The sequence below is a fragment of the Protomyctophum bolini genome (assembly GCF_963924005.1).
Source record: "Protomyctophum bolini genome assembly, chromosome: 3".
Taxonomy (NCBI): Eukaryota; Metazoa; Chordata; class Actinopteri; order Myctophiformes; family Myctophidae; genus Protomyctophum; species Protomyctophum bolini.
Genome location: NC_137864.1, coordinates 16,648,464 through 16,675,561, shown reverse-complemented (window position 1 = coordinate 16,675,561; position 27,098 = coordinate 16,648,464). Strand labels below are relative to the sequence as shown.

At 43.1% G+C, this 27,098-nt stretch overlaps 1 protein-coding gene across 2 annotated transcripts in view; it reads right to left on the bottom strand.

The window, feature by feature from the left end:
- Positions 1-112: 112 nt before the first annotated feature.
- The window catches only part of dok7b (docking protein 7b), a 42,541-nt gene continuing 15,555 nt past the window's right edge, over positions 113-27,098 (bottom strand). Inside the window, exons 6-14 of one of the 2 annotated variants that reach the window (XM_080759459.1) lie at positions 25,691-25,810; positions 17,658-17,768; positions 13,408-14,294; positions 12,006-12,077; positions 5,885-5,936; positions 5,574-5,747; positions 4,729-4,794; positions 3,063-3,299; positions 113-2,024 (exon numbers count right to left, since the gene is read on the bottom strand). In XM_080759459.1, the coding sequence (XP_080615585.1) occupies positions 1,888-2,024; positions 3,063-3,299; positions 4,729-4,794; positions 5,574-5,747; positions 5,885-5,936; positions 12,006-12,077; positions 13,408-14,294; positions 17,658-17,768; positions 25,691-25,810 (1,856 nt within the window). In that variant the 3' untranslated portion in view covers positions 113-1,887. The remainder of the gene's footprint in view (positions 2,025-3,062; positions 3,300-4,728; positions 4,795-5,573; positions 5,748-5,884; positions 5,937-12,005; positions 12,078-13,407; positions 14,295-17,657; positions 17,769-25,690; positions 25,811-27,098) is intronic. The other variant, XM_080759460.1, reaches the window with a different exon arrangement.

The following is a 27,098-nucleotide window of genomic DNA, read 5'->3' as shown; positions in this document are numbered from 1 at the left end:
ATGAAATCGTTTGAAAACGACAGCTATAAAAACAGGTTTTTCAACCATTACATTGACCATATTCACACGTTGGACACGGTGGTCATCGACATGCTGGCTTGTGGTGGACATATTTTGTCAATCTTTTCCATGTGTACACTCCGAGTTACTAGTCGGGACTCCTAATATGCCATAGTGTCAGTAATTGGGTCTTGTGAAATAAATACAAAACATTACAATGGTGTGTAAAAAAAGAGAATCTAAAATGTGTACGGACATGTTGACCCCTGCTCTTACATCATACTCTGTCTATGTGAGGTTTCCCATCACCAAATATGGCCACCGTTTGAATATGGTCAAATGCGCGCACGCACACACACACACACTGGCCACATGGGCCTGAATACATACCGGTATGTGAATTGTACTGTGTACAGTATCTGAGCAGCTTATTTCAACCGATTACTTACCGATGTGGAATGGTCGCTTAGATTGCTGGATCTTGTCTACCTTAAAACGACACTGTGTAACCTTTTTCATGAATAAACTGTAATTTTGTCCAATTTGTATGGTGGGGTATGTTAATACAATGCAATGTAATCTGTAAATTGGGGTGGTTGTTATGGTTTTATCTGAAGGCAGGCTCTATGCTCAATGGTAACATTTCAGCACTTGCGCAGGAGGAGACCAGGTACAAATCCGGGGTAAAAGTTACATAGTGCAGCTTCAATGTGGGGAGCTAGGAGACTTTAGACATCTCCAATGTACCATTCATGTTCTCCTCCAACTTGGAATGGTTTCACAAACTGTCCGGTAAAATAATGTGACTTTTAAACTTTTTAACTTTGAATTAACTTTTAAAAGTGCCCTCGGCATTTCCAAACTGTATCAACAAACACAGGTCTTTGTCTTACTCCAAAATGTAGAGTTATTTAGTGGCTCGCCTTGAGAGATTTTAGTAAGGCGGATGCAAAGTGAAAATAAATGTTTACTTTGGTAGAAGTATAGGACATACACCTAAGCATGTGGATATAACTCGACTAGCGTTTAATGTTAAGTTAAAGGAGAGCAACACACCAAATATATATTTGAGTTAATTAAAAAGAATTGTCTATGTGGAAACAACATTCCTGTTCATATTATGAACAGCTTTATGTGCCAGTGTGTAAAAAGCTATCTTCCATGCATGTCCTTGATTTGGCTCAGTGGTGCCCGTACTGGTAGAAACCTCCAACCAACCAAAGTGTGCATCATTTGGATTGATGTTTCCTCGTAGTTTTGTCTTAGAAAACCAGTAATCGGTATCCAAAATGTCCACGCCTCCACTATAACAGGTGGTGACAGAGTCTCTCTGCCTCCCTCTCCAATGCTGCTCTCGCAACACCCACTTCATGGCATTTTGGCAACGAGTGGAGTTGCAGGAGAGGAAATAAAACTGCCGGTCACAGCACCTTTTAGAATCTATAAGAGGCTCGACGGATTTTTTTTACTGTTACTCAGGGGCACTCTGTAAAACGCAGAAGCGATACTGGGAACCCAGAAGTTATAGCCTACTTTCAAAATGTTTCCAAAAATGGTAGAAAAAATATATAATAATAAATAGACTGACTTTTTTTTGTATGAGTACCCTCAGTAGTTCTGATTCATAATTGAAATGTGAACAAAAGAAAAACATCACAGAACTTCACAGGTTCAAGTTTCCGGGTAAGGAAGGTCCAAAGGTGACCCTTTGTAGTAAAAAAGAAATCAGACCAGTCTGAAGTGAGTGGTGCAACAGCGCCCCCTGTTGGTACTCTAAACATAGGGACATATAGGGATGGACATAGGGACATTGCTGTTCCTTGGAGTGGTTACACTACTCAAACAAAAAGAAGCTGTAAGTATTTACTGAACAAAGACGAGGTGAAGTCAGTTCGGAGCAGCTCTCCTCCGGCCCTCCAGCTGAGGCAGTCTGTCCTCTCGGCCCTGGGCATGCTCCGCCCCCACTCTCTGGGCCGTCTCCATGGCAACCAGGTCGATGTGGGCGTACCTGATGGAGCCTCCTCCTGGAGGGGAAGAGCAGGGAACACTGAGGTCACGACCTTTGGGTGTCACCATTACACATTTAACGTTGATGATTCATTGGCGCATTAATGATTACGACTAACGAGTCAATTGTGTTTTGGGAACGTTACAACCTGTATTTTTGTTTGTATTTAGGCTTCGTAATCACAAATTGCACATGGGCAGATATGACCATTTTCCCCATAAATCAATGCTATAACTGAACACCCTTTACATTATGTAAAAAGAATAACCGATGAAAAGTACCGTATGAAAAATGTACATTTTGGAGTTAATAGGTGGTTTCTCCCTGACAGTAGATATATATTCTGCGTAGCCTGTCATGGTGTTAGTAATCATTTACATTATTTGTACTGTGGCTGCTTCACTAATGATGGAGTTATAGCTGCATGCCTAGTTCATTTCCGTAAGTAGTACTGTAAAACCCTAGTCATACCAAAAATCCATAATTAACGGCTAAATGGTATTGGGAATGTACTATGAATATGTAAATAAACATTTCCAAAATGTGCTTTTATATAACAGCATGTGACAAAAATGGACAGCTGTAAATGTCAGAACGTTTGCCGTGAGGTAGGAAAGGCTGACATAAAACAGTTACCAAAGAAACCATGTAGGCCTGGGCCATGAATGAAAAAAAATCTGTAAATCTGTGATCTGACTGCTTTTCGAAAATGTTGCAGATGTTGCAGTATACAGTATGTTCACTTGACACTTATATTAGTTATATGATTCAATGTATTTACGCTGTAGGTAGTGTACTGTAGCTCTAGATTGTTTTATTTATTGGTGTACTGCATTGCCTGTATGTACTGACTGTATATTGTTGCAATGTTGTTTGTCTCAGACCAAAAGGACCACAATGGAAATAAGTCGAAAGACTTTCTTTCTGTTTGTATCCTTGACGTTTCTTCGATGAACATGATGTAACTGTGTTTTTCCATCCTGCAAGACGTCTAATAAAATCAAATCAAAAACAAGCAATTCCAAAATTGCAATTTTAGGGACAGTGTTCTTACTGGGTCTGCACAGCTCCAAAGTGTTACCTCGCACGGCGTTGGCGCCGGGGCTCAGCGCAGAAGCTGTCGTTCTGCGGCGCTCATGCAGATCCAGTTCCATGTAGAGAAGTTCTCTGCTGGCTTTAGCTGCCATGGGGCTAATAGGGATGTTGACATAATTGGCACTGTAGCTGCTGAACAGTCTGGTGGCCGGGGAAAAAGAGGTAGGAGCTTCATGCGAAGACTGCAAAAATGTCCCTAGAGCAGAAAGAGAAGCATACAGTATATTATTAATATTGGGTGCTTTTTTTTTAGGTTCCAAAATGACTGAGAACGTACGTGGCAGCTTTGCTGACTGCGGAATCATGTAAAGCAGGCCGGGGTAGGCAACCTTTGGCACCGGTGCCAGCATTGGCACAAAAGAGGGTTATCATCATTGGCAAATTAAGTCCCTGACATTTGTATGTAAATTAAATCCTGCACATAATTCTACATTCATTAAAACTATGACTGGGAGTCTGGTGGTGGAGTCTAATGATCTAATGATATTTTAGGAAGGGGAAATATTAAATAATAAAAATATGTTGGATTGTTTTTATTGGTGTCATTAAAATGTATGTTGACATGGCACTCTGACTAGAAAATAAAAACATGGCACTTAATTTCAAAAAGGTTGAAAACACCTGATGTGAAGTAACATAGGGCTGAGGGAACAAAGGATTAAAGTAGTTTTTCTCAATGAGGGTGGTACAGAAAAGTTCGAAAAAAAATTTAATAGGAGGGGCTGGTCATTGTGTCTCCATATCAGTGTTGATACTGTGATTTTGACAGCACATTTTGAATAAAACTTCATTTGGTTTTAGTCACCTGAAATGTTTGTGTTTTAAAAGTCTAGTTTTAGTAGACATTGCGCCTTGATGGCGTTGTACGATTTTACACTTGGTTGCATGCTGAAAATAGCCAATCTACAAGCTTACAACGCGCAAGCTTGTAGATCCTACCAGCTTGGCCAAAGCTAGCTTGGCCTGATATGATCATTCAGAATGCAATGGAACAACTGAAAACAACTCGACCATGTTACTGACATGACACTGACCATTAAACTGGCATATAGGAAATCAGTAAATCCTCAATCAATGCTCCCCTTTCAGAAATAATATTGCTTCTAGCAAAACACCCCCAGTGTTCCCTAAACGCTTAACCCTGGGGGGTGGTATAGCGGCCCCGCTGAGAAACACTGATGTAGATAGAAGGTATGTGGACTGCCTCCCCCTGACCAGCCAGGGCGCCTGTTCAGTAGACTATTATTGTTAGAATAGGTGGAGTTTGCATGTTCTCCCCGTGTCCCCTAGGGTAGGTACCCTCACAAAGAACATGGTCTCTAAACTAACTCCCTCCGGTCAGCCGGGGCGCCTGATGGAGGGGAAAGGAACTGGTCGGAATAACGTGTTACTTCCACGCGCTACGTCCAACCTAGGGAAACTTCCCCCTCTCAGGTGAAAAGAAGCGGCTTGGACTCCTCATGCATTGAAGGAAGCATGAGGTCAGTCCGTTGCTCTCCCCAGGTTGGCAGAGGGAGTGTAGATCCCAGGATTACATTACATAATTGACACTGGGTGGAAAAAATGTGTTACAAAATTGTGGGATAAAAAAAGAATTATGAAAAAATGAAGGTATGTGGACATACTGTATTCATCCAGCCTGAGGTCTCTTCTCTTGGACACATCGTTCTGTTCGTAGCTTGACCTCGGACCTATAAAACAGGATCCAAACGGACAGTGGGGTAAAGTACACTTAGTACATTTAATCATGTTCTGTACCAGTGGGCCACTTTTGGTAAGCAGAACTGGCGCTGCGGGATGACATTTAATATAAAGGAGCATTCAGTGATTTGGGTGATTTGGAAAAAAACCCGGTCCGCTAGCCAAAAACGAAACCTATAAGGTTTTTTGAAGTGAAATCACTGAATATACATTTAAGTTACTTTGTAGATTGTATTACAAAACATACATTCACCAATTCAGCCCTATACACTTTGGCAATTTAAAAATAGCAGATCTATAAGCTCACAATGTGTTGCATCGCGAGCTTGTAGATCTGCTATTTTCAAAAGATTTTTATACACTATGGGACATTCTGTACAATTACTACTTATTAGTTATTTGGTATTTTAAGATCAACACTTTTTACTCTTTTTTCTATTTTCATTCCAGACTTTAACTTAACAGAGTATTTCACAATGCGGTATTGATACAAGTTACTACTAATTTTGAGTACATTTCCCACCACCGGAAAATGGAATGTCCATTTCAAACTAGACTAGACTAGAGAGACTACTAGACTCATTAAATAAACACCTGGATTGAAATCTGCATGCGGGAAACCAAATATCCACCGCTTTCCCAGCCAATTAAGGGAGATATTAGGCCTCTCGGGGCAAAAAATACACATTTACATAGCGGTATTATGCCTACGGTGTATGGCCATTTTGGGACATTACTTGCAAGTAAAATGGTGGGATCATGTTCTTACCAGGGGCTGATGGCTGTCTTTGGAGGCTTAGCGTGCACAGTGGAGGCGGGGGGGTGGAGGCGGTAAGCAGGTAAGAATGTGCAGAGCTCTCCTCCGGACCCTCCAGCGTGCTGCCGGCATCACAAGAAGCATCACTGCCCTCGTCTCCCGGCTCCCTCACGAAGAGACAGATGTCTGAGAAAGTACAGACACCAATTAGACTGTAAAGTCTAACCCATTTTTTTGTATTCGTGCAGCTTTGCCATGGTTCCCTTGTCAACACCGTACGACCCAACATTCATTCGGCTCATTCATGCGTGCCGTGCACCAACCTGGTGTATGTGCGCTGGGTTGCGACGACTCTGACTCTGGAAGGTTTGTAGCCTAAAGAATAAAATACAGATGGTTATACTCTTTCTTCGCCACTTTTAAGAGAATGTCAGAAATCAACATTTCAGTGAAAGACATTTGCAGAACAGAACACTGTATTATTAAAGAAAGCAAACTATTGCTTTATCCGTTTACCCATGTGTGAAAGTATGGCTGTATACTCTAAATACAGTATGTAGCCTTGACACTCCATTTAAAAATTTCCATTTTGTTTCACTTCATTATTCGCCAGTCAGAACATATATTTATTTAATTGCCAAGGCAAGCGGTTCAGGGCTGAAGCCAGGCTAGTAAATATGTACATAATCTATCAATTATTTATTGATCTGGAGAGCATGGGTTTCCAAACCTTTCAGCTCCTGACCCCAAAATAATGATGCCATTCCAGAATTGCGACCCCAACCTAACCCCAGGGCTGTCTGTATTAGGTCTGAACGTTTTCTTGCCCTCTGCACTAAATCTCTTCATCAAATCAATTCAAACTTAATTTGTATAGCACATTTCCAACGACCAAGGTCGAACCAAAGTGCTTACCAATACCAAAGTATTTAACCACATAATGTGGATTAAATAGGTCGTGGAATATGGCCTGCCGTATAACCGATGAGCCAGTGCATTTTAGAGTCTTCAAGGTCGTCTACAAATTGGTCATGCATGTACCCAAATAGGACCGAGCCATCCCAACTCCCTGTCCCACACTTACCATACATATTATAGATCAGTGGTTTTAAACCAGTGGCCCGGGACCACCAGTGGTCCTTGAGGAGGTTCCAGGTGGTCCCCAGCTAAATGGAGAGTTGGTAACCAAATGGACCCTTATTACAGTAGAATCTACTGTACAGAGTAAATCTTTAACTCTTGAGTGTGAAATGTTACGCTCTCAAGAGTTCCATTATTGCAAAATACAAAATATTCTTTCGTTTGGGGTCTGAGAGGCGCCTAAATGTCTTCAAATGGTGGTCGGTGTCTCAAAGGCTGAATAAATAATGGACCTTGATACGAAAAGGGTTGAAAACCACTGGTATAGATAGTGGAGAACAGGATAATAATAATAATAAAACTTTATTTGTATAGCACCTTTCATGACATGAAATTCATGTAGAAGTGTCAAGTGGGTCTTGAGCTGTGCTTTAAAAATGTCTACAGAGGCTGCCTGACGAAGGTACAGTGGGAGCTTGTTCCATGCAGACGGCCCGTAGAAGCAAAAAGCTGCTTCCCCGTATTTTTTAGTTGCCATTTTTTTAGGCAAAGCGAGCAGGCCAGCAGTGGAAGACCTTAGGGGGCGGTTTGGGACATATTTAGGCAGGCAGTCATGTAGGTAGGAAGGTGCGAGACCATTGAGAGCTTTATACACAAGTAAAAGATTTTTAAAATCAATCCTAAAAACAATGTAAAGACGCGCGCGCCGCTGTTGTTACTGACTTTACAAGTCAGCAACAACAAGTCAGCAACACCACCGTCCCTCGGCGAGTCAAGTTGGAACGATACACAGCGACAGACACGTACGTCGTACATAGATGGATAAATAATGACAACGTGTCTTCGCATCGTTCCATCTGCCCGACGGGCGTCTACTTGATCCGTCATCATCATAATCTTCATAAAAAATAAACAAAACAGTAGCTCCAAGATGTTCCCTCAGTCCCATATGCTCATTCTTTAGATCGTATATACAAAAGCCATTTAGCGACGAAAGGTAAATGGGATCAAATGTGTACCTTTTCCTCGTAAAAGTAGACATTCAGGACTTTCATTCGGTGTATAGAATGCATACCGTAGGATTCTTTTCTATTTATTTTTAAAACTGCCTGTCAACGTCTGACATAAAACAGCTCCTAACTCGGCTTCTGTTCAAGATGAGCCTGTCACTACAAAAGCAGGTGTTACATAAAGATAATTATCTCCAGAATGGAATATTTATAAATTGGAGTGGACAAATGTAGCTTTCTTTTGAGGTATGCGGTGGTGTGCTTCTCGCTATAAGAGAACATTTACTGTCGGCCTAGGAAAAGTGTGTTTGTCCAATGCAGGGGGGCAGTCAGACAGATATTTTGTGATGCCACTAAGGAAAATCGGGATTTCCTGAAAATTCATATAATGGCCTGTTGTGGCGCTGTCATTGGGCTCAAAAAACCCCATAGCTCCATAGAGATCCATGTATTTGGGCCCAACTTCACCTAGACTGCATTACCTTAATAAACATGGTCATGAATACTTTCTGCTTCCAGTCACTAGTTTAAAGTCTCATTTCTAATGTCATAATATTCTTTTTGGAAAATTATGCTATACAGTCAGTGCCTAACCTGTTTCAGGAGGTGGTGGGCGGCAAACCATTTGCTACAGTTACAGTACCCCTCTTTTTTCATCATATTATATAAAAATGTTTAGAGATACCTCGCCTATATGCCACTGGTTTTATGGCTAGGAGAGAGAGAGAGAGAGAGAGAGAGAGAGAGAGAGAGAGAGAGAGAGAGAGAGCTATTCCATGGCTAATCTCGCAAACCACTAGACTGATCAGCCCAACTCCAATCTCGGCTGCCAGTAGGTGGCCAAGTAAACCACAAGCTACCACTGTATGGTGGACAAAAAAACTCCAAATGTATGCCCATATATGGAGATTGTGTGAGGCATGCCCAAATATGAAGTCCAGGCCATTCTGTGACCCAAATTATGTTCTGAGAGAACCTCATATGAAACCCGGCCATATAGTGTACGTGTATGGAAACAAATCCAGAACCTGTGAAATGTTAATTATGTCCGAGTTCTGAATGCTAAACCCTGCATGCAGTGTTGATTTTGACAGCACATTTTGATTTAGTTTTAGTCCTAGTATTTTTTAATTATGTTAAGTTTTAGTCATATTTTAGTGGTCTGAAATGCTTGTGTTAGTCTAGTTTTGTCGACCAAATATCATAAGATATTAGTAGACTAAATCTACATGTTGATTTAAGGTAGTCGACTGAAATGTACTGTATGTTGGTGATCAGCCTTGATGGCATCGTAATGGCTGATCTACAAGCTCACAAGGCAGTCGCAGCGCGACATGTTGTGAGCTTATAGATTTGCTATTTATTCTTTTCAAAGCGCAACACCAGAGCGCAACCAAACATTTATTTTAATTTGTATTGACCTTTATTTAATCACCATTGAGAGCAATGGACATAAAATTACTAAAATTATCTTTTAGTTTTACTGGATCTCTTCTCCACTAGTCCCTTCCGAATATTTTAGTCTGGGTAGTGGGCGGCTCAGGTCAGGGTAGGGTCTGGTAGAGCAGCTCAGGTCAGGGGTCAGGGGTAGAGCAGCTCAGGTCAGGGGTCAGGGGTAGAGCAGCTCAGGTCAGGGGGTAGAGCAGCTCAGGTCAGGGGTAGAGCAGCTCAGGTCAGGGGGTAGAGTGGCTGGTAGAGCAGGTCAGGGGTCAGGGGTAGAGCAGCTCAGGTCAGGGGGTAGAGTGGCTGGTAGAGCAGCTCAGGTCAGGGGTCAGGGGTAGAGCAGCTCAGGTCAGGGGGTAGAGTGGCTGGTAGAGCAGCTCAGGTCAGGGGTCAGGGGTAGAGCAGCTCAGGTCAGGGGGTAGAGTGGCTGGTAGAGCAGCCGAATGGAAACCGCAAGGTTCCCAGTTCCATCTCGGAACCCAGAGTTATAGTGTCAAAGTGTCCTTGAACCCCATAATTGCTCCCGATATGCAGGTTGGTGCCTTGCATGGTTTCCTCCACCATCGGTGTGTGAATGGATGAATGTAATGCAGAATCTAAAGCGCTTTAGATAAAGCGCTATATAAATGGCAAATGCACCATTTAGTTATTATTTGTTGACGAAATAGTCAATATATTTAGTCTTGATTTTAGTCATCATAGCTTTGTTTTTATTTATGCGAGCCATGAAGCATAGTGTACCGGTGGTTTGACCACGGGTCTTCGCTGCTTATTCATATCAACCTGATGTAACCTGACTCCGCCAGACGAAGCTGTGAACAAGTGAACTAAATAGTGGCGCCTCATCTGGTGGAGAGATGCAGTCTGTAATATCTCCCTCCATTAATTAATTGCCATTTGGTTGTTTGTAGTTTCTCAGAGGGGAATTATCCCCAGCCAACTAAATACGATACATACATACCTGCGGAGAATTGCTCCATATTTTAATATATCATGCTTTTAAGTACTGTAGTATAGTTTTTGAAGTTGAAGCCAACCTTTCTTCAAATGTGTGTTGCAGCTAACTGGAACATCTTATTGGAGATACAAGGAGTTCGGGACAGCTGTTCGGCAAGCACAACTGAGGACAATCCTTCTAATCCGCTCCACCTTTATCAAACACACTTTACAATGTGCATTACATTCACTGTGGAGGCAACCATCATTCTTATACTATACCACAATATATTACCTAACTAAGCCTTTAGTGTACAGGGTTTGATGAGGTCAATGTCAGAACAGGTAAGCTCCATACATGGAGATCTAAGTGGCAGTGGCAGCAGGGGCAAGGGCAGTGTCTTGAGTGTACAGGGTTTGATGAGGGCACAGGTAGGGCCGGGGCCTTAATTTTACGACCTGTTGAGAACTCTAGTTTTCGCCGGTTACCGGGCGCGGCTGCACTAATAACTTTGGGCCGTCTAGAGTTTAAATGGATGGGGTTTCAGTCAAAAGGGAGACATCGAAGAGGAAGGATGGATGGGCAAGGATCAACATATGGAATGTCAGAACAGGTCAGCTCCATACTGTATATGGAGATCTAATGGTTTGAGGTGAGATGTTGAGTTGCTGGCCAATATTGACATCAGGGATCTCCATATATGGGCTTAATATTGATGACATCACGTGATGTCACGGGGCATGACCATACTGTATATATTTGGTGTGACTGACTGACTGACTGACTGACTGACTGACAGTAAATATACGATTTCATAGTTAACTGCGATATATTATCTTACACTATTACATGTATTATTATTGCTATTGCTACTACTTGTATTTGCCTGTATATACCTCTACGTCTCTCCTTCTCTCTCTTTCTTTCCCCCGACACGGTCGAGGCAGATGTCCGCCCAGCACCCACCCTAGAGTCAGCTTCTGCTTGACGTTTCTTCCAGTTAAGGGGAAAGTTTTTCGTTACCACTGTCACAAAATTGCTTGCTCAGGGTGGAATCTCTGTCGGTTCTCAGTTTTCAAATAAATGTAGTGTAGTAAAAGCATAATTTATCTCTAAGATGTAGTGGACATTTTAAATACTCCAAGTAAACGCTCCTCAAAATTGTACTTACTGGTTACTTTTCACCACTGAGAACTATACCATTATAAGTTGCACATCTACAGTACAACGTTTATTAGAACATTTTGCTTAGTTGGAATGTTTTTTCTGTATTACAGCCTCCTGTGTGTTTTTTTGGAAAGTTTTGTTTGTTTGGTAGAGTGCAATTCTGTGAACCAGTGTGGTCGTTATTATTCAAAGACAGATTATTCAAGGGCTGTCTGTCTCTTTCTCTCGCGGAAGTGTTCTACCCACACCGCCCTTCACATTAGTTCATTCATTCAAGTAGTGTTTTCTCATGAATTAATCAAAAACAATTAAAAACTAAGTACTCTACCATAAACAAAGCTATCAAAGACATCGAGTGGGCATTTAGAGTCTGAACCTACCCTTTACCAAGTTGTGTTCAGACTTGCTAATTAGTTTTGTGAAACAGTGTTTGCTCATTTTGTTTTGTAAAAATGTAAAATGTTGTTTTGTGCTTTGCAACGTATACTGAATACAACTGGGACTTAATAAACTAGAGTTGATCGAATTTATAAAATCAACCAATAAAGAAATACCAAAAGTAAAATGGCATGATATAGAGAAATCAGTCCCACATTATACAAACCAACCACGGCTCAAACTACCATTGCATTTCTACTGCTCAAGAGTTTTTATAATATTTTTTTTTCCCCATGGCACATAGGGTAGGGATAGACTTGATTCTGTTAAGACATGTTCCACACTACTGCACCTGCCAAAAGATAAGCTTGCCTCGGGGTTTAGCAGTGAAACTGTGGCCTTGTGTGAGTCCTCTCTAAATCATCTTACCTCCGTGAGGCCTCTGTTCCTCGCCGATCGCCACTGCTCCGCGGTGATGTAGTTGTCGACATCAGGACTGCACTGCACGGGGACACAATGAAGTAGTGGAGTTCAGTCAAGGTCAGTGGTTCAATGTAGCAGGGATTCATTGCCAACGTAGCATGGGGAGTCTTGGGGACTCGCAACAATGAAAAGTAATGGGCCTAATGGCCGGTGTAATGCCGAAAAGTGAAAGAGTTGTTAGTTAATGTCTGATGTATGGCTGGGGAAGACAGTAGCTGTCAGCCGCTGTTGGCTGCAGACAGAAATGGGCGGACCGAGGGCAAGGAGAGGATTTAAAAAATATATAGGACTGTCACGATTACACATTTAAGTTGACGATTTAATTTGGTTTGTAGGCTTCATAATCACAACATGCACAGGGCAGCTATGACAAATATCTTAAATATACAAATAAATGACTGACATTAAATGATTTTATACTTGATATACGTTGATAAGTTGATAAAATGACGATTATGCAAAACAATTGCAATTATCTCAGATAATTGCGAGGATCAGAAAACAGTGAGGACGAGAGGATTATGGAATATAGATGTGAGCAGAGATGTGTCAGACTCAGAGCAGCCTATGTCAGAGACAGGAGGAAAAATGTACTCTTAAGGTCCCTGCACACTGCTGTGTTTTTCGGATTTTTAGCAGCGCCGAAAAACGCGTCCAGTCTGGTGGTGGTCAATGGTTATTGTTACATTCCAAGATCTTAACATGCATGCTGTACGGTGTACGCGCACATAATGCCCTACATGGTTAGTTTATGTACTGTAATGTCAATCCTTCACTCCTACATGTACATAAAAATAAAACGTTAAGACATAAGGGAGGATTAGTCTGTGCGGGTACTGGAGAATGGAGTTAATTCATTCTATATTATACCACTTAAGCCAGGGGTGTCTGCCACGTCCACACACGTCCACACACGTCCACACATGTCCACACACGTCCACACACGTCCACACATGTCCACACACGTCCACACTCCTGCCTATCATATTGTCCGTTTGAGCCATATTAACACATGCATTGCATTAAACAATTTTATTTCATCAATATCAAGTATCAAGGGTCATTTGTCAGGTGGTGTGTGCTGTGAACAAAACACAAATAATTTAGCCTTTTTTCAGCCTTATTTAACATTACCAAATGTAATCCGATGTGCAGAACGTCTTTCTGTCTGTTTAGCTACCAAAGTGGTTACCATTGACGATACAGTAGTTAAGCAGAGCTACAGTATATCTCTAATTTCATTTGCATTACAATGACAGTCATTTATGACTGGGCCCACATTAAACTAGAGTTCTCTAATCCTGCCCTAGCTCTACCTTTAAAAAAAAAAGGGACAGATCATGGTTACCTGTGTTATTTCACAGACTGCACCATCTGTGAGCAATAATGCCGGCCTGGGTGTGCACCTCTCCACACTTGCCACAGAGAGCGCCCTCTCACTGCCCCAGGAGAGGGAGCGTTGCATGGTGGCTCTGCGCTCTGCAGGACCGTTGTGGCACAGTCCGAGTCCCTGACCGCCAGGGGCGTCCTTTAGGCCCTGACCGCCTGCAGGGGCGTCCTTAAGGCCCTGGACCAGCCTCCTGGGGACGTCGTACTGCAGCATGAGCATGCTCGGGCTCTGGTATTCCTCGCTGTGCCTACGAGGGGTACTAGAGGAGGCACTCGAGCTCGGTCTAGAAGAGCATGAGGAGCAGGAGGTGTTGTTGGCAGAATGACGCTGTGGAATATCTACAGACGGAGGAGGAGGCGGATGAGGAGGCGGAGGCGGAGGAAGGCTCGCCACGGAGCCAAACTCCTCCCCTCCGCCCTGACTGTCTGTGTCCAGGCTTCCCGTGTAGGACGAGAAGCTCCCGCTGTAGGACGATTGGCTGCCCGAAGCGACGATCCCAATCCCACTGTCCAGCGAGCTCTGTCGCCCGCTGTCCAGGAGTCCGCGGAGCTGTTTGGAGGACGACGACGTCGTCGTGCCAATCACGGCGCTTCCCATGACGGCGGCGTAAAGCCTCTCGTCCTGATTGGTCCCGGATGACCCCTTCGCCGCGGAGGAAGGAGGACCACCGGCCGACAGCGCTTCGGTGGACAAGTAGGAGGACCGGCTGGAGGAGACGGTGGCCTCGGGCCACATCATGTGAAGCCGGCCGCTGCCGTAGCTGGCGTCTGATTGGCTGGAGGAGGAGCTGGACACGCTGCTGTGGTCGTCCCCGGCGACTGAGGTGTTGCCGCTGTAGGTGGAGGCTGTGAAGGGTCAGAGGTCACAGGTTATTGATCCATCACTGCTTCCCAAACAGTGGGGAGGGGCCTATTTGTTGTGGGTCACGGGTCAATTTGTATGGGTCACACAGGAGTAAAACGTTATTTTCCTACTTTTTTATTTATATATATATATATATATATATATATATATATATATATTGTATAAGTTGTCCGTCTCTATTCCCTGGAGTGTGCATGACCTTCCTTTTTTTAAGATATTTTTATTTTACAAATGTGTCATACAATATATATATATTCCCCCAATTTCTTTTGTGTAATAATTTAAAAACAAACAAAAATCTAAGAAATCTAAGAAATCTAAAAATAATAATGATTAATAGCCAATCTACAATCTAACAAAGCGGAGCCAAGCAACACGTTGTGCGCTTGTAGATCGGCTATTTTCACTAGTTTGGTTCCCATGAGACAAACGTCTAATCTCTGTTTTGGTTTGGTTTGATTGATGGATCCCATGCAGCCCTAGCTGTCTCTTTTCTGTCACACCGGGGGTGTGTTCGTAAGGTTTTCTTTTAGGGGTGTGATTTTAAAACCTTACGAACACCGGGGGTGTGTTCGTAAGGTTTTCTTTACCTTACGAACACCGGGGGTGTGTTCGTAAGGTTTTCTTTTAGGGAACACCGGGGGTGTGTTCGTAAGGTTTAACCTTACGAACACCGGGGGTGTGTTCGTAAGGTTTTCTTTTAGGGAACACCGGGGGTGTGTTCGTAAGGTTTAACCTTACGAACACCGGGGGTGTGTTCGTAAGGTTTTCTTTTAGGGGTGCCAGGTTTTCTTTTAGGGTGTGAGCACGAAAACAGCATGGCTGTTTTTCACCACCTGTGCGCAACCTAACACACACACACACACACAAACACGCATATTAACTGTATATGATGATTTCGGGTGTGCCAGTACAGTACAGTGACAGTACAGTACAGTAGAGGGACCCCCACATGGTAACTCTCTCATTTCTCTACCGTTTCGGAAGTGGGGCGGCTTGCCGGAACCGGGCCGGCACCCTGGTCATGGTCCTGTGGGTCTGGAACTTCCGGGGACCCCCGGGGACCCCCACACAGAGTTGCACCACTCTCTTCACACAGGGTGTGATTTTCCTTCTTTTAGTGAGCTTGTCGGCAGTGAGCACACTCATGTTATTTATTCTGTTGTTGGTCGTCATTGCTACCAGTTCCCACCTGATGTTGTGTGGGAGTTCTGATTGGTCCAGAGCGTACTGAATAACTGCTAGCTTACATAATGTCTTAAGACTAGGATTCAAGTCTAAGATGAACAGCTCATCAATGATAGTGTAATCTCCTTTCCTTCCTCCAAAGAGGATGATACGATCTCCTACAATGCAACAGCACATGCTATACATTGGACATGGTCCTTTCCCCTTGGGCTCAACCTTCTTCCAGGAGAATGTCTCTGGACTGAATTTCCATACATCATTGTTCCGGCCACCAAATATGTACAGCTCTCCATTGTAGGCAAATGCTGGATGACGCCAGCGTATTTCTGGAAGCTGTGCAGAAGTTGTGTTCAGCCAGACGTTGGTCTCTGTGTCAAAAACACTGATGCTCTCCTGGCACCTAGCCCCTCTCCAGCCGCCCCCATTATAGCCCCCTATAGCACCCATATAGCCCTCGAATACAAACATCTTTGTCCCCATGATAGTAGCAGAGTGATATGATGAATGATGTGATGGAGTTACTTTGGTGTTAATTAAAGACCAGACCATTGTGCTGGTGTCCAACTTGTACATGTCATTAGTGGATCCAGACAGCTTGGTCCAACCTCCATGGACAAACATGACCTTCTCCAACACACAGGCTGAGTGGCCGGACCTCTCCTTTGGAACAGTCCCAGAAACACTGGGTTTGAACCATCTGTGGGCGTCGACATCAAATGCATAAAGCACATTGTAGTACTCCTCTCTCCAGTATCCTCCCCAGATGTAGACTGTATCTTCAACCAACACAGCTGTGTGGCCGTAGCGCCTGGATGGAACCTCTAACTGGCATCCTCCTCTTCCAGGTTTCACTGGAGGTAACTTCTTCCAGCATAAAGACACTGTGTTGAAGACATGGACATCCATCTGTTCCATGATGTTGTTGGTCAATCCATCATAGTCGCCACCAAAGCAATACAGTTTGTTCCTCACTGCTACAGCAGCATGTCGGTACAGGTCTCGCTTTGGTCCTCCTGCTTTGTAAACGGTCCAAGACAACATCACTCTGTCTGTCTGTCTGTCTGTCTGTCTGTCTGATTCTATGTCCCTCTTCTCTCCCTCAACGTCTACAGTCATCTTCAACACGGTGCATCATCTTATATCTTCTGGTGTTAAATCACACCCGCTACACAAACTGTTAATTGCCATGCACCTCAACGACGCCAATTTGTGCAGCTGTTCTTAATCTGCACCCTTTGTACTCTGGTGCTATTCATGACTTCAAACGGCTACCTTTCAGCATAGCATCCGTCCACATGAAATTAACTGAAATTCCAAGAGCTTGTCGGGGGGGGGGTCCGCAGATATGATGTATTTTTTAGGGGTGTTTGCCCCGCCTATGCCCAGCTTTCCGGGTTTGTGTAAACACAAACATTGTGATGAACGAAGATGTATGATGATGTATGATGATAGGAGCGCCCCTCACTTCAAACAGGTGTAATTTATTTAGGGATGCTAGCCCCTCCTACAGTATGCCCAGCTTTGTGTGTTTACGTGACCACAAACATTGGCTGATGATTGGCTGATCACCCCATAGCGATGATTTGATTGGCTGAGCAATATATTGAAGATAAAAGTGAGAGCAGAAAAGTGAAGACGGCAAACGTGAATGGTCGGACGTTTGTGATGACTTGATTGGCTGAGCACGGAATGTGATGTACGATGATGTATGATGATAAGAGCGCCCCTCACTTCACACGGGTGTGATTTTTTATTTTTTCGGGGGTCCCCAGTTCAAATGATTATTATTGATGCATGGCTTTCTGAAATTACATCATGTGGCAGCCAAGTCTATAATGGACTTTTAATGTTTGTTTAGAGCGTAGCCTAATTATAAATTCCCTGTCGCCAGCCAAGTCTATTGTGGAAATTTTCATCGTACATCAATTTATGTTAGCGAGCATTTGACATTGCTACATAAGGTACATTGATACGTCACCTCCGTTCACTTCATCGAGCCAGGTCTTTCTCACACACACACACACACACACACACACACACACACACACACACACACACACACACACACACACACACACACACACACACCTATTGGCGAATAGTGACTAAGTACATAGCCCACCTAAATAAAGTGGACAGCTTGGGCTGTTTGTTACCTGTGCTGCTGGGTCTGCTGCACTGAGACAGCATGCTGAGCCTCTTCTCCAGTTCTGATGCCTCCTCATTGATCTGCTCCTCTGACGATGATGGCTTAGCACTGGGATCAACTACACACACACACACACACACACACACACACACACACACACACACACGTTTACATTAAACAACATTATGTTGTAACCACGCTGTATAATAGCATCCTTAAGACATTGGTACTTTAGCACCTTGGTAACGAATGCCTCTTCCATGGTCACAACATCTGCTTAATTAACTGACATCTAAAAAAGGCATACTTTTCATTATTGTGCATGAACATGGCAGTTGAAACACAAGAGTGCTTGTAAATTTTAGCAGATGCTGAAACATGTGAACTTATGTCCTTCACCAATAGGTCAACAATTCTGTTCAATGTACATTCCCTTATACTGTATGCATAGCAGCCATTCAGGATATGTGACAGAGTGTCATGGTTTAGAGTTCAGACAATGAGGACGAAACGTATTAGGGTACCACAGAGAAAGACTGAGTCTGGTTGGAAGGACCTGTAGTCTGGCTTTGGCCGTTAAGGTGAAATGTCCTCATCAACTGCATCATTTTTTAATATTGTATGAGAGAGTGTGTGTTCTCTGCAGGAGGAAGGAAAGACACACACACACACACACACACACACACACACACACACACACACACACACACACACACACACACACAGACACACACACACACACACACACACACACACACACAGGCAAAGAGCAACTGTCTGTTAGATCCTGGTTGATCCCATGGATCAGCCAGAACAACAGCAGCATAAGCTCTTCAGATCTGTAAGCATTATGTATGCAGACAAACACGCCCACACACACATTCCCACATGAATCACAACGTATGTCTACTGTATGTATGTTATGTGTCATTCTCCATATGTAGCCGTCTGTCAGTTCGATAACAAGCACCAATTTGTACGAGATTAATATTTATTTATCCCTGTGACACTGTATTATTAATTATTATCATCAAACATTCTTCTCTGTACAAAGTCTGACTATGTGGGTGGCGGTGGCTCAGTCAGCGGTATAGTGGCTGGATGGTAACTGCAAGGTGGCCAGTTCAAACTCGGGCTCCCCCAGAGTTAGTGTGGAAGTGTCCTTGAGCAAGATACTGAAGCCCTGGTGTGCTGGTTGGTGCCTTGCATGGTTTCTTCCGCCATCGGTTTATGAATGTGTGTGAATTGAGTGAATGTAATGCACATCTACAGTATGTAAAGCGCCTTGGATATAAAGGCGCTATGTAAATGCACCATTTACTATAATAGCTATAGCAATAATAACCCCACTTATCCCCTAGACCAGTGGTTCCCAAACTTTTTCACAGGTTGAATGAATGTGGCATTTTATGTGGGATCTAATTTGCATACAGGTTTGAGGGGAATTAATTTAATTGACCATTTATTTATAATTTTTTCCAATTCCAATATCAAAGTATTCTGACTCTGAGGCACTCCTCCTGGCCTTGCATCATCACTTTGAGAAACGCTGCTCTATAAAGTACCCGTTTAGTTGGTGATTAAGACAATTATATTTAAATAATTGTATGATTCAAATTAGGTGGAGCAAAGTAAAGCCATCGTTATTCATGTGTTGTATTTTGTATCTTAATTGAGCTGATGATGTGTTTAATCTTTAATCATTAGTTGTATTTTGTATCTTAATTGAGCTGATGATGTGTTTAATCTTTAATCATTAGTTGTATTTTGTATCTTAATTGAGCTGATGATGTGTTTAATCTTTCTCTGAATTTGATTTTCCAGGAAAAACACAAGCTGTACTTCCAAAACTGTACTTCCAAAACTGGCTCTGAATCCTCTACTTTAAGTATGAAATGAAAGACAAACAACAAAAACGCTACAGGCCAGAACATATTTCTCTAGATACATCTTATCGCGCCTCCTAATTATAGAGAAGGGAATATTTCAAAACTAATTAGAAAGCATAGAACATCTCTTGGGAAAATATCAGACCTACAGCAAATTAAGTCACAGAAAGGCTACAATAAACTATACACATGTTTTCTGTTGAATGTGACTCATACTCACATCCACTCTTAGTACTCTCACATCCACTCTTAGTACTCTCATCCACTCTTAGTACTCACATCCACCCTTAGTACTCTCGTCCACTCTTAGTACTCTCGTCCACTCTTAGTACTCTCATCCACTCTTAGTACTCTCATCCACTCTTAGTACTCTCACATCCACTCTTAGTACTCTCACATCCACTCTTAGTACTCTCATCCACTCTTAGTACTCACATCCACCCTTAGTACTCTCATCCACTCTTAGTACTCTCGTCCACTCTTAGTACTCACATCCACTCTTAGTACTCACATCCACCCTTAGTACTCTCATCCACTCTTAGTACTCACATCCACTCTTAGTACTCACATCCACTCTTAGTACTCACATCCACTCTTAGTATACTCTCATCCACTCTTAGTACTCTCATCCACTCTTACTCACATCCACCCTTAGTACTCTCATCCACTCTTAGTACTCTCATCCACTCTTAGTACTCTCTCATCTACTCTTAGTACTCTCATCCACTCTTAATACTCTCATCCACTCTTAGTACTCTCATCCCCTCTTAGTACTCTCATCCACTCTTACTCACATCCACTCTTAGTACTCTCGCATCCACTCTTAGTACTCTCATCCACTCTTAGTACTCTCGTCCACTCTTAGTACTCACATCCACTCTTAGTACTCACATCCACTCTTACTCTCATCCACCCTTAAAACGATTATCGATTAATAATTTTCATAATCGATTTCGGGTCCTATTAACGATAATCGATTAATTGATTAAACGGACCCATCCCTAGTACTCTCATCCACTCTTAGTACTCTCATCCACTCTTACTCACATCCACTCTTAGTACTCGCATCCACTCTTAGTACTCTCGCATCCACTCTTAGTACTCTCACATCCACTCTTAGTACTCACATCCACTCCTAGTACTCTCGTCCACTCTTAGTACTCACATCCACTCTTAGTACTCTCACATCCACTCTTAGTACTCACATCCACTCCTAGTACTCTCGTCCACTCTTAGTACTCTCATCCACTCTTAGTACTCTCATCCACTCTTAGTACTCTCACATCCACTCTTAGTACTCACATCCACTCCTAGTACTCTCGTCCACTCTTAGTACTCACATCCACTCTTAGTACTCTCATCCACTCTTACTCACATACACTCTTAGTACTCTCATCCACTCTTAGTACTCTCATCCACTCTTAGTACTCTCACATCCACTCTTAGTACTCACATCCACTCTTAGTACTCTCATCCACTCTTACTCACATACACTCTTAGTACTCTCATCCACTCTTAGTACTCTCATCCACTCTTAGTACTCTCACATCCACTCTTAGTACTCACATCCACTCTTAGTACTCACATCCACTCTTACTCACATCCACCCTTAGTACTCTCATCCACTCTTAGTACTCTCATCCACTCTTAGTACTCTCTCATCCACTCTTAGTACTCACATCCACCCTTAGTACTCACATCCACTCTTAGTACTCTCGTCCACTCTTAGTACTCACATCCACTCTTAGTACTCTCATCCACTCTTAGTACTCTCATCCACTCTTAGTACTCTCACATCCACTCTTAGTACTCACATCCACCCTTAGTACTCACATCCACTCTTAGTACTCTCGTCCACTCTTAGTACTCACATCCACTCTTAGTACTCACATCCACTCTTAGTACTCACATCCACCCTTAGTACTCCCATCCACTCTTAGTACTCGCATCCACTCTTAGTACTCTCACATCCACTCTTAGTACTCACATCCACTCTTAGTACTCTCACATCCACTCTTAGTACTCTCATCCACTCTTAGTACTCTCATCCAAGAAAAGAAAAAAATCACACGTGTGCAAAGTCATCGAGGGCGCCTCACTCCTTTGGTATTCATATTGTTTCACATGACGTCACATGACGTTTACTGGTGTAAACAAACATTAAAAGTCCATAGACTTTGCTGCCATCTACAGTATATCTATAAATGTGCCACGTCTCTGTAATCCACATAACTCGAGAACCGTTCACCCACCAACTTCAAATTCGACACAGGCGTTCCACACCACCCCAGGGAGTGCATTGGCCCAGCCTTTAGTCGGTCGGACCCACGGTTGTCCAGAACCACCACAAAAGGCCCCTTGTATGAATGAATGAAACATTGTAAAGCGCTTTGAGCACATGGAAAAGCGCTATAAAAATGCAATTCATTATTATTATTATTATTACTGCCCAGGCTCCATATATGGAGCTGGCCTGTTCTCACATAGACTCCGTATTTGGGCATGCAAGGGACACAGACATAATAACTGGGTGGGGCATACATTTCCAATTTGCATCGTTCCAAGTAGGCCAGTGCCCAACGGCAGTATATACAGTATGACATAATTTCAAAAGCCAGCCAGAGGGAGCTATACCACCCCTCAATATATCCAGTTCACTCAGTGTACATATGGACCAGAATTCACCTGTAAGTCTGTCAAGATGTAAACACTGAGGATTTCACTGTATTTGGAACACATTTCGGAGTGTTGTTAAGTCTCTGTATACACTAGTATAGACCCACACATAACATTTATGTACCAAACTGTTACAATTTAGACTGTAATGTGTTTCATAACATGCAAATCATGAAGGTTGTTAAACATTTGCGTAAGACATGGTTAAATGCCTTGTGCAGCAATTAGTTATCACAAAACCAGTTAACATCAACACCTGGTCCTAATTATACTATCACCAATCTAGAGACACAACAGGGAGTTGGAAATTGCCTTTCTCCTAATGGCTTGAGCCTGAATTATACCGAGTTGCACGTCAGCGTCACGCACCAAAAATAGCAGATCTGCAAGCTCACAGAGCATCACAAAGCATTGTGAGGTGCGTGACACCCACCGTGCACAACCAAGTCTAACTCAGGCTGTAAGCATAGCGAATGTGCAATTCTACCGTCTTCTTGTAAACCTATCGTCTGCAGCATAATGTTTTATGGCTATGGGCACCTTCAGTGGTGGAAAGACAGTGCCCACATTTTGCACTTAAGTAGCAATACTGCGATATAAAAAATACTCTGCCGATGAGGCAATTGTGAGCTTGTACGAAGTAACTAGTATGTTTTCAAGTAACTGTGGAGTAAAAAGTACAATATTTGCCTCTGAGAGTAAAAGTATTGGGAATTGGAAATACTCAAGTAAAGTACAAATACCTCAACATTGTACTTAAAGTACAGTACTTAAGTAAATGCACTCACTTACTGTAGTTACTTTCTACCACTGGTCAGGTTACGGGTATGGGCACATACATAGCAGCCTCAAGCCTCTGCAAGACCCACCCCTGGTTTTCATGCCAAATCACCCACCTATAACAGTCTGGCCTACATCCAACCAGGCATGTACAGTAGGAGTACTGTATAACATGGGTAGGCAACCTTTGGCACCGGTACCAACGCATGGCACAAAGGATTATCATTGGCACACTGCTGGCATAAGTGTGAAAGAGAGGATCTTTGGTTTAAAATAAACTATCTACCAAATCTAGTCAAATAAATGAAGTCCCTCACATTTGTATGTAAATTACATCCTGCACATCATTTCTACATTTATTAAAACTCTGAACTCTGCATGGGGAGAGAGTCTGGTGGAGTCTAATGATTACCTAATACAACCTAATACAGTCTGGCCTACATCCACCCAGGCACGTATGAGTACTGTACGACTGCACGTCTCTCTCACACACACACACACACACACACACACACACACACACACATACACACACACGCGCGCGCATGTCCAGGTGTCAACAACCTAAGCCCTGGCTCACTGCCCCATGGCCTGACGTTACATGCTAACTGCTAATACCCGCCAATGCTGCCAGGTTTCTTCACTATGCTCCGTGAGGTGTCGGCTAACAATTGCTAACTCTGCCAGTTTACACTAATTATAGCTCCTTCACAGCATACAGTATGTCTCGGGGTTGAAAAAGGACCCAACAAAATCAAGCATGCAAGGACCTCTGAAGGGGGTCTGACATGACACAAAATGTTCACTTGCAAAAGTTGCAACCAAAATGGTAATGCTAAAGTGTGAATGGGTGAGTAATACACAATCTATCTATCTAAGTGCCTTGGATAAAGGCGCTATATAAATGCACCATTTACCATTTAACCGGCACCTTGTAACAACTGTTTTGAAAGGCGCTCTATAAATAAAATGACCGTACCTTACCCCACTGTAGGCTAACTTTATTAGTTGACAATGACGCAAAGGGAGCTATAGTGTGGGTTTCTGATATCTATTCTTTTGATCTCAGTTGGGGGTCTTTTGTGCGTGACTTTGATCCTGGATGTTAGAGGACCAAAAATACATTTCACATAAATATTCAAGTGATATTCAGTTTTGAAATGGATTATAACTGCATGCTTCCAACGTAATTGGTATGCACTTGTCGAGGCCATGGATCGGCCACACTCTTGGTGTAAAATGCATTTCTTGTACAAAACATTATATATTATTTAAAGTCATTCAAAATGTAGGTGCAAGGATGAAACATTTTCAGCATAACAAGGAAAAACATACCATGGAAGAGAGAGATTAAGTAAACAAAGACAAAAATAAATATATAAATAAACTAGAATGAGAGTGGCAAAAGGGGATATAGCAAAAAAAAATATATATATATATATATGTTGGCAAAATGTTTTCAAAATATGTTTTCACCTACTAATACTAGCCTGAGATTCAGTCACCCAAGCAATGAAGTGTGTTTCAGGAACAACCAATGGGGTCAAATGATGGATCTCAGCCTTCTGAAATGTAACTATAGAAGCCTGGCTTCTAAGTAAGGCTTTAGATAGATAGAGATAGATTCTATATTTATGTGTCATGCACCAAAGTTGCCCAGTACACAGGACACATACACCATATAAATCACCGCTTCAAGATTGCATATTTGTACGATAAAAAAAAAACTGGAGCGTATACTACAGTATATATATTAAAGGTCCTGAGTGTGAGAGCAATGATGAGATTACTTTCTTTACTCACTAAAACTTAATACAGTAGAGCATTTCTCAGTCTAAATGCTTGTGTTATAAACAGTATGGTAAAATATGCGAGTGCGTGGCCGCACGCACATGCAAACGTGCGCACACACGCACACACCCCCTTACTCCACACACTGACCCTGAGGGGCTTTAAAGCATGTGCTTCCCCTAACCTAATCTGACGCCAACGCGCTCGCACGCACACGCACACACACACACACACACACACACACACACACACACACAGACACAGACACAGACACAGACACAGACACAGACACAGACACAGACACAGACACAGACACAGACACAGACACAGACACAGACACAGACACAGACACAGACACACACGCACACGCACACGCACACGCACACGCACACGCACACACACACACAGACACACACACACACAAACAGACACACACACACACACACACACACACACAGACACACACACACACACACACGCACACACACACACACACACACACACAAAACAGCCAGTAAAGCCTTATAGTGAAAGGCACAGACTCACATACTGTAGCTCTGTGATGGAGTGTTCTTATTATAGAACAGTGGGGCTCTTTGACACATTATAGGTAATAAAAAAGAAAAACAGTAACATGAATGCTGCTATTAAATGCACTGGTACAGACAGTGTGTGTGTGTGTGTGTGTGTGTGTGTGTGTGTGTGTGTGTGTGTGTGTGTGTGTGTGTGTGTGCGAGCGTGAGAGTGCATGCATGCATGCACAGAGTAACTAGTAAGTAACGTTTTTTTTAAATGTAGTGGAGTAAAATTACACATTTGGATCCAAAATGTAGTGGAGTAGAAGTAAAAGTTGTGCGTGCGTGCGTGCGTGCGTGCGTGCGTGCGTGCGTGCGTGCGTGCGTACCTGGCAGGGCGGGGCGAACGCCATGCGGGGTCCTGGTGGGCGAGATGCCTCTGACGATACAGTCAAACAGGAAGCTGATCTGCTCCCCCTCAGAGCAGGACAGGAAGAAGACACCAGCCCCTGGGGGGGGGGGGGGGGGGGGGTCGGGGGGGGGAACACATGGTTAACAACACACTGGTTCTTCAGGCTGTGACCCCCAACATAATCATAATATTTGAACCCCCCCTCCCCAAAAAAAATACATAATACGTTCCACAGATAAATATTGTGAAAGTATAGGCCTATCCCACAGCCCTTCCCCGCCCCCTTTCAACGCCCCCTTTCCAGACCTAGTGGTGTTGACGTGACGTCACCCCATAGATATTACATGTTAAAAGACCTACATTGTTTTCTTCATAATAATATTGGTCTTTTACATTTTAACATTTGGAAACGGCCTTAAATGGTGCCGAGAAAGCAGGTAGGGATGTAGCTCTGGTCCATGAGTAAGGCTATGGACCACAGAGAGTTAGTCTGATGTACGTACAGTATAGTGCCAGTTCCTCACCACAAAAATGTATAAAAAACAGATAATTGAAATGTAAAACAGACAAGATCTAGTTATCAGCTTAAACAGTGAAGTCGCTTCTGCATTTAACAGAGACAACGACCATTAAACGTACACGTAGGTTCTCAGTGTTAAGAGCTAGCCAGTTAAACGTCACGCGGCTCACGCCGTTACTGTGCATTACATTCTCCTCTGTGAACCTGCCACTGACTCTATACTTCTCCTCTCCTCTGTGAACCTGCCCTGACTCCATACTTCTCCTCTGTGAACCTGCCCTGACTCCATACTTCTCCTCTGTGAACCTGCCCTGACTCCATACTTCTCCTCTGTGAACCTGCCCTGACTCCATACTTCTCCTCTGTGAACCATGCCCTGACTCCATACTTCTCCTCTGTGAACCTGCCCTGACTCCATACTTCTCCTCTCCTCTGTGAACCTGCCCTGACTCCATACTTCTCCTCTCCTCTGTGAACCTGCCCTGACTCCATACTCCTCCTCTCCTCTGTGAACCTGCCACTGACTCTATACTTCTCTTCTCCAGTGCTTCCAGCACTCGAGCTCTGTAGAGCAGCCTGTGGCCCTTATTATTCCTGCTTTCTCCTCACATGTGTTTGTGAATAAAGATCCTCCCCGGCCCTGGGAGGGCTTTAACACTCCTTTGCCTCTCCTTGCTGTGCATTTGGGTCCCACCACACTCCAAGGTGGTAGTTGTTATGTAGGCTATATGTATTGGAGAATAGGTGAACTTACTAGGTTAATGACCCACAATCAGCTTTTCAGTTTTCACAGTTTCTGCTTAACTAAAATCAAAGTGGGCTTTTAGTATAGGCACCAACAAGTCTAAAAGCCAGATATTTGGGA